Raw genomic sequence first — 13,266 nt, forward strand, 5'->3', positions numbered from 1 at the left:
AAAATAAAAAAATAAAATTGCGTCCCCTAAAATACGCAAGGTAAGGCCTTGCTCTAACCTTATAAAAGCACTAGCTGCTCCGCGCGGTTTCACCCCTGTGGCTCCACTCCTGTTGCCCGTAGCGTGATGAAATATAGCCTATAACCTTCCTCTATAAATGGGCTATCTAACACTGAAAGAATTTTTCAAATCGGACCAGTAGTTCCCGAGATTAGTGCGTTCAAACAAACAAACAAACAAACTCTTCAGCTTTATAATATTAGTATATGGTAAGGCCTAAAAAATGAAACATTTCAATAGCAATCAACCAGTGGCAAATAAATCACTTTCATGTACCTAATTCAAATTCGGCGTAATACGCACGTATCGATTTTGCAATTATTAAAAACTAGCTGTGCCGCGCGGTTTCGCCCGCGTGGCTCCGCTCCTGTTGGTCTTAGCGTAATATATAGCCTATAGCCTTCCTCGATAAATGGGCTATCTAACACCGAAATAATTTTGCAAATCGGACCAGTTGTTCCCGAGATTAGCGCGTTCAAACAAACAAACTCTTCAACTTAAATGCTAGATTAATTTTAGTATGTAGCTGATGAGGAAGAAATAAACTTTATTATATTGGTCATTATATTAGCTGATGGTAAATCCGCGATTGGTGCTAATAAATTAAATTATTGCTATTAGACGCTTGCTTTGTTGGCAATCAGATATATTATTATGTAAGCATATATTCTACTGCTCTGTAAGTATGTATACAGTAGATTACAGTATTTACAGTATAGTAAATTACAACAAAAACTAAAACACATATATGTATACATCTATTTATTGATTCAATTGTATAAAAGTATAAAAATACTTAGAATAATGGACGGAACATTCAGTCATATTAAGTGTAAAATTTTTATAAAACATATTACAAAACCAGTTTGTATTTTAAGCTTACGAACTAGTAAACAGCAAATAATTACTAAAAATGTAATCTACTTGTGATATGGCAAATTTGAAGACAAACAACAACATTTAAGTCCAATTCGACAAAACATGAACCTTTCTCATACACAGTATTTTAATAAAACATTGAAAATTATTATTTAATGCATAAGGCAATAAGGTTACATTTTCCTTACATGTTTTTCCATATCTCTTTCAGCCCTTTGATAACTTAAAAAAGTAAAAATTTTAATATGACAGAGTAAAACACTATTACTACTAGTTTTAAAACAATGTATGCAACATAACTAATAACTAGTATATCATATGAAATTTGTGCAAATTGTTATATATAGAACTGGAATAGTATACATAATTACATACCTTCATAAGAAGTTGTATTCATGGTTTTTACTTGATGTAATTGCTAGCTATATTATGCACTGGGTCAATCATAGCACACAGTAAGTTTCTTTGAAATGTGCAATCTGGTAAGTACACAATTAAATGAAAATAAACTTAACACAACAACTACAAAATTTTAGATCTATAGAATATAATATGAGATTCAGACAAAAATAAACTGTATCACCAATACTTGCTTGGCACTCAATAGAATTCTAGATATATTATAATAATATAGAACGGACTTACAATTTTAAGAACAGTGAGTATTATAATTTATAAACCAAGATATTTTGTATAAAAATGTGAATTTATCTTTTCCTCCACTTTTATAATTTAATTTGTGCTTCATTGGATTGTATTATCCAGCTGGCACTATTCAGATTTAATGTAAATTATCAAAAAATCATAAGGTATATATAAGCATAGTTGTTAACATTTCTCATTATGTACCTACTGAGGAAAATTGTAAGTATGACATAAACTACAACATTTTAGAGAATAAATAAGCTGCAGTAGCCAATACAACTACCACAGCATTAGGATAAGCTAAGCTAGCTGAATTACATCCATCCTTACTGTTACATGTGCAGTATTCTACAAATATATTATAGGTGCCCGTACGCATCAGGCAGAACCGTTCGTCTCCTTGAATTCCCACATCACCGAGATATGCACAGTCCCTTATGTAACGCCATTCACCATTCACTGAAATGATAAAAAGATTTATTAAACAATTATGTAGGTATGCACTCACAATAATTACAACTAGTTTTATATTGAAAATATGGGGGAAAAGAGAGTGCTGCATAGTGCATGTATGAAATAAGTTGTTTTTGAATTGTCTAATTTTCCGCGTAAAATATTCATAACATACACACTAAAAATATAGTGCCATTACCTACTACAGCAAAAGCCTATGTTGCTTTTCGACACCGCGACGGCCGCGGCGTAACATTGAGATTTGAGAGATATCAATTAAATTGAATTATTTAAACTGAGCTAATGTTCTGAGGAAGCTACATCTGAAAGTTCAGTTGACGGAAACTCTTTGTTTTTGAATTTTGTGTTAAGAATACTTGAAATTCAGTAAAATTTTTTCTCGATTTTAGTTTAGAACCGCACTCACAGACCGCACTGTTTTGAGTACCTATCAAATTGACAGACTGACAGTTGACACACAGTATCTATTTCGCATTTCATTTCACGAAGAATATTTGTACCCAAAATAAAGGCATAAGTCATTTATTTGAGTTTTTACAACATGTAAATAATAAGTATTAACTACAGAAATTAATTTTATTGAATGAACATAATATTATATATAATACATATTTTGATATGTTTATTTTAGTGAATCAACCCGCTGTCCCTAAGAGCAATTAACCTATAGAGTACTTGTATCGAGCGTATACAATTTACATATATTTGTTTCTCTCTATCTAAAGAAAACGTCGTATGAAAGAATGAGACAGCTATAGACAACAAGCTACGTTTCAACATAGTCATGGCACCATTTTTACTATAGGTACGTATTTAGATAGATAGAAGGTGATAGTGATGGGATGTGCTTCAATCGATAAAATCGTGAATGTATTTTGCTTTTACGGTTTCGTGAAATAATAAATAATAAAAAAACAAAACTTATAATTAATTTCAGTTGAATACATTATTTGTTTAATCCTACGTATATAATAAATGCGAAATTATGTGAGAAGGGATGTTACTCTTTCACTGCGGAACCGATTACAATGAAATTTTGTACATACACACATAGGTTAGGTTTTATCCCGGAAATCCCACGTGAACGGGAACTGTGCAGGATTTTCTTTAAAAACGCGGGCGGAAAGTTAGTACATTATAAAAGAAATTTTAAAACTTGAAATGTAATTTAAAATAAAGAAGGAAATGATGATAATGTTAAAGGAGTGAGGAGAAAGGCACAGTCAGCATGAAGGAATCATGCAGCATTTTAACAAGTTAATAAAAGGAAAGTCTTAATGAAAACATTTTCCTAACATCCTACTAATAAATCGAAAGTTTGTGAGGATGGATGTTTGTTACTCTTTCACGTGAATACTACTAAACCGATTACAATGAAATTTGGAAAAATTACTTTTGATCCCGTAAATCCAACAGGAATGGGAACTATGCGGGTTTTTCTTTGAAAACGCATGTATATTAAGTATGTATTTCAATAGTAGTTTCTCAACTATGAGAACTGTCATTTAATCAACCGTTTAATTTTCACATAGTTACACATTTAAAGTACTTAGGTAACTTATGTGTAAAAAATTTCAAAATAAAAATTCACTCTCTTTAATCAAATGTATTTATTATCTACAGGAACAAAAAAAAACGTAAGCGTAAGATTGCACAATTCTTCTAGAGTATCCATCTTGATAACACGTAGGCTCGAAATGCAGTGAACACAATATTGCAAATTGTGGCGGCGTCCAATCAACTCATGTCTCACGTTTTATACCCATTTTTATTTAGCTCTGGAAATCTAAAACAAAATGAATTTATTAATAATCTGAAAGAGAAATTAATAAACAACAAACGAAAACTAAAACACATAGGGCAAATAAAACAACCACGTGGTATGTTTTATTTTCCTGCGGTAAAAAATTTACATCTATTATTTGCAACAACAACTACAGATAAATCTGATTTATGAAACAAAATAAATAAATCAACGTTAATATGAAATAGATTTTTTGTCATAAATCGATAATATACGCTAGATGTGTTACAACACTACGGTGGTAAACAAAATGCCAAACGTGATATTATTGTGACGTTTTTTAAAAATTATTTCATTATTTTATATTCCACAACTCCATAAAGTGGGTAAATGTTACAGTTACAACATAAAATTACAAAAAAGTGCTTGATAAAAACCTTCAAATAGGTTTAAAACATAAATATTTATCAATTTGCTGAAAATCACTTACCGATGGAAAGATATTTTTACATTGTTTTTATCCAAAACTCCCATTCGACTAGTGATAGCCGGTTGCTAAACATACAATAGTTATTTTAGCACACTGACAAATAAAAAGAAACACTGTACACTTTATATTTTCTAAATATTTCGTTAAAAACACTTGCCGCACTGAGCCCACCAGCTGGTTGGAAAACAAACTGACTGCCGGCGCGCTACGTTTGAAGACAGTGCAGATACTCTATCGCTATCTCAATCTGGCTTATGCTGTTATTGACTAAGAGTAAGTAGATTAGAAAATATGTATTTTGTTCTGTCTTAATATAAGAACTCTATAGGTTAATTGCTCTTAGCGCTGTCCCCAGTCAGTTGTCACTTGTCACTGTCGTCTCACTTCTGTCATTTGAGTTACCGTCTGGACTCTGGTTGTTTTAACAGTCGTGACTCGGGATTGTTTTGTGTTTACTTCTATATATAGCCCTACAACAACGAGACTGCAATGGCGTCCTCGGATTCTCAGTGCTCCAGTTCCGCTCTTTCGCCTGTAAAGTTGAGTGTGCAAGTGTTTGACTGCAGTGATCCGCTTCGCACGGTCTCCTGTTCCGTGCTTACTAGTAGTGCATCAGTTTCGAATTCTAGTGAGCCGCATTTGTCTACAACTTTGGGAATGCATATGTCGGACTCTAACGAGCTACCTATGCTCCCTGCCTCGTCGCGTCCTGATCTTAGCCGATCTACACCTTCATCTGAGATTGTTGACGATGATGACGGCGAACAGCGTCGTACTACAGGCTCCTCAGGCAAACATCTTTCTGCTGATGAAATTAGGTGTGTAGCTTAAAAATTGTTGAATAATTACAAATTTGTCTGACTGTCCTTGCATCACATGCCCAATTTGCAAATAGAATATTAATTTACAGCATTTTAATTGTAAAATTAGTGATACTTTATAATATGTAATATCATTCAATATTACTTATTTAAGAAAAAAATAACCTACATGTAACTACCAGTTATATTAAACATGTTTTTTCTTCAATTTCAAAGAAACAAATAGTTTATATCCCATCCCCAGAGAATAAAATAACTGCTAAAATACAACTTTTCAGGAAAGGAAGCAATTGACATAGAGAGATAAAAAAAAGGCTCAGTGGTAGCTAATTTTTTAACTTTTTATTATGTTTCAAAATAGTTTTAATAACTTTATCAGAACTGAAGATTGTTAATTAAAATTTAAGAAGTTGGTAGCATTTGACTAATGTCTAAATTTAGTAATACACACATCATTTTATTCTCGTTCATATTGGACATATGCATTAATGGATAATATCTAATTAACTTTTATCAGGGGTTCTTTAATAAAAAATATTAGAGGTAATCAACTATTATTAAATATATTTAAAATGAACACAATAAAAAGTAATAAAAATCAGACTTCCTTATCATCATTGTGATCCTAATGTAGTTACATGGTCATCTTATATTAAACTTTTTCACTATCATTATACTATCTTTTTTTCTAGTACGAATATGTTCTGGAAATAAGCAATTAATATTATTGTAATAGCTTAAGTATAACTTTGTGGTTTACAAGAGAAAAATTACAAAAAAAAAATATATATAGATGTATTATGCTATATAGGTTTCAAATAAGGCATAACAATAAAACTATGGTGATGGCAGTTATCATTTTATTATCTGGGGACAGCGATATAATATTACTGTTTTCTTTATAATAATAGTTTTTAATACTAAATGTTCTTTGCTTTAGGTCTATGTGGAACTGGAGAAAAATCTTCAGGGAACTAGCCACTAAAGAGCAATGTTTACAGTTTGCTGAGGAGCGGGGGATGATTCCCAGAGAGAAAAAGTGTCGAAGGCACAAAACTCCTATGTCTCTGGTAGCTACAGGCCAGATAGGAACGTTCAGGTGCCGAAAGCGTACCTGCAGGTTAAGGTCTGTGTCCCGTGCGCAAGGTACTTTCTTCGAAAATATGCACCTAAAAATAACATCATTGTTCCAATTGATGTATGCATTCAGTCTTGGTTTATCCCATCAACAAACCCAAATTGAATTGGCCACTGATGATGACCTGATGATCTCAACAAAAACTATTACATATTGGTTTAGTTACTTTAGAGAATCAATTGTTTTTTATGAATTAGAGCACCAAAACGGTCTTGACAAAATCGGTGGACCAACCAAAGTGGTACATATAGATAAGTCTATGATTTGTGAAAGAAAATTTCATTGTGGCCGAAATATAGAAGGCAATTGGGTCATAAGAATGATAGAGGATGGTCATCATGATTTAAGATTAGAATTGTGTCCCGATAATGAAAATTCGGAAGATATATTTGTGTCACTTATAAAGAAACACGTCCAGGAAGGTTCAATAATCAATACCAACTGCTGGGAAGCAAATTTAAGCCTTTCTGAACACGGTTTCATTCATAAACGGGTCAAACACAGTGATGTTGATAACAGTCACTTCAGATATTTAAGAAAAGATTTCAGAAAGGACAACAACAACAACAAAAAAGATTTTACTGACTGGGTTATTGAAAAAAATTTTAAAAGAAAAATAAAACAAAATCATAAAGACGGGTTTGAAGAATTGATTAAAGCTGTATTATATTTTCATCGTTCTTCTCGCGGCATAGGTACAGTGCCCATAGAAGAAATCATGGTATAAATTTGCTAGAGATGCAACAAATCAATGCAAGCATTAACCGTGTTTGCAAAGGTAACCGGCAAATAATCGCCAGCATTACATAATTCTGACGTTCAGGAATGGAGCTGCGATCAGTAATATCAAGTTCCTCTTTCGTAGCGCCAGACACGACAGTTCTGCTGTCGAGGATGCCAGCTCCAACTTGGCACTTGATCACAAAAAATCTAGTCGCGAGTATTACGTTGATAAGCAAATATCATATACCCCCATTTCTGTGATTTAACAACTGCAATGGATCTTCCCTTGGTCAATACTATTCTTAGCAGACCATTGAGTTTTTTTTACATAAACATCATGATTCCTGAGTTAGTGAAAAAGATTTATTGTAGTAAAATATTATATTATATAAAGAACTAAATAACATAGATTGGTCTGCAACAAAAAAAATTGTCTTGTCCTAATTCATACTAATATTATAAATGAGAAGTAACTCTATCTGTCTGTCTGTTACTCAATCACGCCTTAACTACTGAACCAATTTGCATGAAATTTGGTATAGAGATAATTAATTGATACCCGAGAAAGGACATAGGATAGGTTTTATCCCGGAAATCCCACGGAAATGGGAACTATGCGGGTTATTCTTTGACTTCGCGGGCGATGCCGCGGGAGGAAAGCTAGTTATAATATATTTCTAAATTCATAAAAACAAATTTTGATTCTGCTTGTTTTAAATCTTGTAAATTTAAAAGTTAAATTAATTAAACAACCAAGGGTTCATTACATGGTAAAAATTTGCAATGAACATAATAATTTATTTAATAAATGGAAAAAAAAATCCAAAAAAATAAATGCTTAAAATACACTACAACGCAACAGCTTGACTTGTTAATTCCTTTTTTTCACTGATAGGCGAATCAATGAGGCTGTTATTATGATGTGAATTAAACATTAATAGTAACTCAAATAAAATTGATTGAAACAACAACTTTTTTTTTTATTTTCCCAAATGACACAATACCTACATATTAACATTAAGTTTAAAAAATCTCTGTTAGGGAGGTTTAGAGGGACGTTGCATGAGTAAACGAATGGCTGTTAGTTTAGGAGATAATGAGAACAATAATATGTATTCACTAGTTTGCCTGTGGCTTTCTTCACGTTAAAATGATATTTCCAAACTATTCTCAAATAACCTTGACAACACGCAATTAGTTCTATTATTGATCCAGGCATTTTGGAGTTCAGTAATAAACATAGTTATGCACAATGAAATATAATTATAAAGATAAATATACTTACTAACAGTGGTTTTAAATCTAAATTAATATTTTAGCAACTTAGAATGCAACTTGGGATATTGATATCCTATCCTACTGAACTGATAATATTATAAATGCAAAAGTTTGTCAGGATGTGTATGTGTGGGTTTGTTACTCTTTCATTCAATTACTAAACAAAATTCAATGAAATTAAGCACACATATAGAGGGTTTATTGGATTAACACATAGGATAGGTTTTATTCTGGAAATTCATCGGGAACGGGAACTATGCGGCTTTTTCTTTGAAAACGCGGGCAGAAAGCTAGTACAATATATATTTTCTATAAAAATCTCAAATAGGTAATAGTAAAAGTTACCTTTCTGTCTTATCTTCCGACACATAGAAGGTCTTACTCCCGGCAAATGTCTTAAACCTTTTTCTTGATTGCAATCCGTTATTGGTACTGTACTGTTATCGAATGGATCTGCACATTTAGGATCGTTGCTAGATCTGCAGCTCCAACATTTAATACATAAAGCTGGAAGTAAAATGATAGAATCAAAGTCATTTCAGGGCGTGACCAAAAACAACAACGCTGTTTCTAATAACTTACCATTCGACACTATGTTAAGAATAACATATGCAACCAACATGTGCTTGATATATAAAACCATTATTTTTATTGATTTTAACTTGGTAAATTCAAAAATATACAATTGTGTTAATTAATTAAATTCGCGGTTTACTTTATGTTCAACAACCAAAACACGGTAAATACGCTGTGTTCAAAGGGCTATGTTACAATCAGCTAAATAATACGACGTTGAGAACTCAGAACAGAGTACTTGAGTGACGTTCGTTAAATCAACGTTCGGAGTTCGGAGTTCGGACTTCGCACTTCGGCCTAAAATTATTGAAATTGAATGTCGGCATTCAATAAAGGCGCTAGTCCTTCAATCTAATAGCATAGCAGTGAATCTGCTGGCGATGATTAATCGACTATTCAAGAACATAGGTAGTTCAAGAATCAAGATGACGGCGCCCGGCGGTCGGCGACACATACCACCATAGAGGAAGGATGTATAACTGAGACATACCACCCACTATACTCTTTGCATACCACAGAGCAAGTAATCCGTATATATTATATTACTCTATGCAAGTAATATAGCCTGTGAATATAGATAAAGGTATACACCTTGTAAGTTGTATACACGATCGAGTACACGATTTTTTTAGTTCGCCAACTCGAAACCATATTGAAAATTTATTTTATTTAATTGTCAAGAATCAAGAAGCTTCTAACCTCTAATACACTGGAGATTGCACTATGACCATTAACTTGAAACAAGAAACTATGACATTCAATGACGTCAGTCATGTTATTTGTCTCTTTCTGTCGAGTGACCACGCTGGTTTGTAAATTCAGGATTTTTCAAAATAGAAAAAACTAAAAATCATGGTCTATAAATAATAACGACATATATTTTTAACAGTATTTATATTATAATATTATGGTCATACTTTATAGGTACACTATACAATAATTTTAATTGGTAATACATACAATTTTAATTGGTATAGAATGATAGTTATAAATAACTTTTGGCTACAAAGCTTGGATATGAACCGATATATAGCATTAACATCCTTTGTAAATAGAGGTAAGTTGTGTTTTGCATCAGATGCTGTTTACCAAATTGTTAGCTACTCAGATCTTCTTTTTAAACGCGTTGCTTCGACGGGTCAATTTCAAGCCAGAATCATCAAAGAAAAACTGTTTATAGCAGCCTTGCACAAATTTCAGCTAACTTTACAAAGTTTATTTTTCAAAAGGTATTTTTTTCTGGGTCGTAATCCTCAGTAACCTTGATGGGCACATATATTTCTTTTTATTTTACTTTTTGGAAAGCTGAAATACGTAAAACAAAAAAATATGAGGTAAGTTAAAAAAGTATAAATTTCAATGTAAAAACGAACAATCTTATAACTACATGTGAGTGCAATATCGATGTCATGTGTTGTTTCATTACTAGTAACAATCTTTAAAATGGTGTTCTAAATTTTCATCATAATATTGTTATTACAATATATTCTCTTCGCTATCCATAAAAACTCGTCATCATGGTTACCTTACTTGTTAAATCTGTTTATTGAAAACTTGTTGAAAAATGATAAAGTATTAGGGAAATAACAAATTTAACATGACTGCTTACTAAAATGATGCTAAATTAGACAATTTTTGCCATTGAAATGATTCTAAACAGGTAAATGCAGGAGTATTGAGGAATATTGTAAATAACGTAAATATACACTTGCCTGTGAAATTCTATGCCAGAATTTGGTGTCCAAACACTTCTGCAATTTTGCACAATACAATGCATTCTTTATATTCGGAAAATATTCATTAAATAAGCAACAATATTAACTTAAATATTCGAAGCGACGCAATTTTTTTGACACACATGCCATATTGACAAAGTGAGAGTTGCTACAATTTTATTATGGTGACTACCCATAATCAGGGAGTATCGCTTTTTAATAATTGGTTCAGATACTTAGTTTATTTAGCATAAATAATAATTGTCTCATCCAACAATGCTTCTGAATGACGTTGTTGGCAATTTATCAACAAACTCATGTACAAAAACTAACCTTTTGCACAGAATATTACAGCATACATAGTAGCCTTGGGAAAACTTCGTATTAACAGTGGCAATACCAAGTTAGGTGTGAAAGTGATAAAAAACATGAACTGGGCAATATTTTCTTGTTACACGTCAATGTTCATACCGAAATCTCCAGTGTATTAGATATAAGCTTCTTGTCAAGAATGAATGCTGCCTCCTTAACACACATAATTTTATCTATATTTTATATGTAATTTTGTATGATTGCGATAAAATACATTTATGTTAATTTGAGTTTAAATATTCCAAGCCTAACCATTGAGATATACATAATATGGAGACGACACCGCCTACATCACTTATGTTCCGCTCAACATACGTCATATGGCGTATGTTGAGCGGAGAGTAACAAACACACACATCCATTTATAATTTTATTGGTTTAGTAGGATAGGATAGGATATCAATATCCCAAATCGCATTCAAAGTTGCTAAAATATTTATCTAGATTTAAAACCAATGTTAGTAAGTATGTTTATCTTTATAATTATATTTCACTGTCCATATGTTTATTACTGAACTCCTAAATGTCTGGATCAATAATAGAACTATTTGCTTGTTATCAAGGTTATTTGAGAATGGCGCTAGTCCTTCAATCTAATAGCAGTGAATCTGCTGGCGATGATGATTCAACTATTCAAGATGACGGCGGTCGGCGACACATATACACGATCGAGTACACGATGTTTTTACTTTTTAGTTGGTGAACCAACTCGAAACCATAATGAAAATTTATTTTAACTAATTGTCAAGAATGAATGCTGTATAAATGTAATTTTGTATGATTGCGATAAAATACATTTATGTTAATTTGAGTTTAAATATTCCAAGTCTAACCATTGAGATATACATATGGAGACGACACCGCCTACATCACTTATGTTCCGCTCAACATACGCCATATGGCGTAACTGCACGCTCATTTTTTATTTGTTTTAAAGTGAAACGCATCAAATATGCCTTCGTGTGTGTTATTGTATTGCACAAATAATACGGAAAAGTGCAAAGGAATAACTTTCATCGGTAAGTAGTACCTAACTAGATAATAATTATTAAAACTTAGTTAGAGTAAAAAATGGCGCACAGATTTTTTTCGTGGTGTCTCCTCCACACGTAGTAATATTATCTCAATGAGACTAACTTAGAAACTTAGATTACAAAATAAAGTACAGATGGAGCATGACAACCGCCCGTCGCCCTTGTCAAAGAAAATACGAAATCAAAAACAAATACGTTGCTGCACCAGTGCTATAGCGCATATTATAGTGTCATGCAATACGTCAAAAAGGGTTTGCAATTTTAGTAAAAAAATGCCGTCCTATGATAATAAAACGCTGTAAAATTTGTTCCCGAAAACAAAAAAAAAAAGATAAAACATCGTTTCACAGGTTTTCTGTAGATTATTTGGCTGATTTATTTCTTTTAATACGAATAATAATTTTACAGATATGAAGGAATACAAAACTTCAACGTATGTTGCCAGTATTTTGAAAATGAATTTGCCATTTTTATTGGTAAAACGGTAATATGGTTAAAAGATCTTCAGGGTAATGCTGTTGGATTTTTCGATCGTGAATGTGATTATTTGTATAGTGCACTAAAGGTTCATGATAATTATTAGATTATTTTAATAAGCATAATACATTATTTTGTTACTGTTATAAAGCTTAAAAACGTCATAGTCGTTTTCGCTGGCGATTTAATTTATGTGAACTCCATGATGGATATATGATGAAAATAAAATGTCCCGTATTCTCGACTAAAAACTACCGCTATTCGTATTCATATATTATGAAAAATAAAAAATAATATAATTATTATACTTAGTTAATATTGAAACTTTTTTTATGTAATTTATTTAATAAAAAATTGAATACAATTATTTTGTCCATATATAACTTCAGTAGGCAGGTACTTTATGTAATAAAAGAATTTAAATAAAAATTAAAACTTGACTACTCATTTATGTATATAGCCTACGTCACTACCGCCAATAACATAATAATTCAGATCATTGCAATGAAACCTCACAACTCAAAATCGGTCCAACGGTTTATACCTCAGGGCGTGTCGAAGAAATATTATACATACATACATAAACTCGAAAAACATAACCCTCTTTTTTCCGTAGTCGGGGAAAAATTTGGGAAATTTTTCAATATCTGGCAACATTACACGCACACAGAAGCACCGTGTACGTACAGTGCAGCGGCGGAATGACAGCACACATAACTTTATTGAAAATGACGATAAATTATTCGGTTTAGTTCGGCAACGCTCCATCTGTCTTTTATTTTGTAATCTAAGCTTAGAAAATACCTAGTTTCTTACAACTGGCAATACAGATTTAGGGTG

General features: G+C 32.1%; 1 protein-coding gene across 3 annotated transcripts; it reads right to left on the reverse strand.

Moving 5' to 3' along the window:
- Positions 1–807: 807 nt before the first annotated feature.
- Positions 808–9,287, reverse strand: LOC123697889. 3 transcript variants are annotated; one of them, XM_045644458.1, is made up of 3 exons: positions 8,835–9,287; positions 8,598–8,759; positions 808–2,043 (listed from the first exon to the last, which is right to left on the reverse strand). In XM_045644458.1, the coding sequence occupies exons 1-3, from the start codon at positions 8,893–8,895 to the stop codon at positions 1,820–1,822; spliced, it is 447 nt and encodes a 148-aa protein (XP_045500414.1). In that variant the 5' UTR covers positions 8,896–9,287; the 3' UTR covers positions 808–1,819. The 3 variants fall into 3 exon arrangements, with proteins under 3 accessions (XP_045500414.1, XP_045500413.1, XP_045500412.1); XM_045644457.1 differs by lacking the exon at positions 808–2,043 and adding an exon at positions 4,543–5,094; XM_045644456.1 differs by lacking the exon at positions 808–2,043 and adding an exon at positions 4,543–5,097.
- Between the last annotated feature and the right edge of the window lie 3,979 nt (positions 9,288–13,266).

This window comes from Colias croceus, chromosome 15, assembly GCF_905220415.1.
Source record: "Colias croceus chromosome 15, ilColCroc2.1".
Lineage (NCBI taxonomy): Eukaryota > Metazoa > Arthropoda > Insecta > Lepidoptera > Pieridae > Colias > Colias croceus.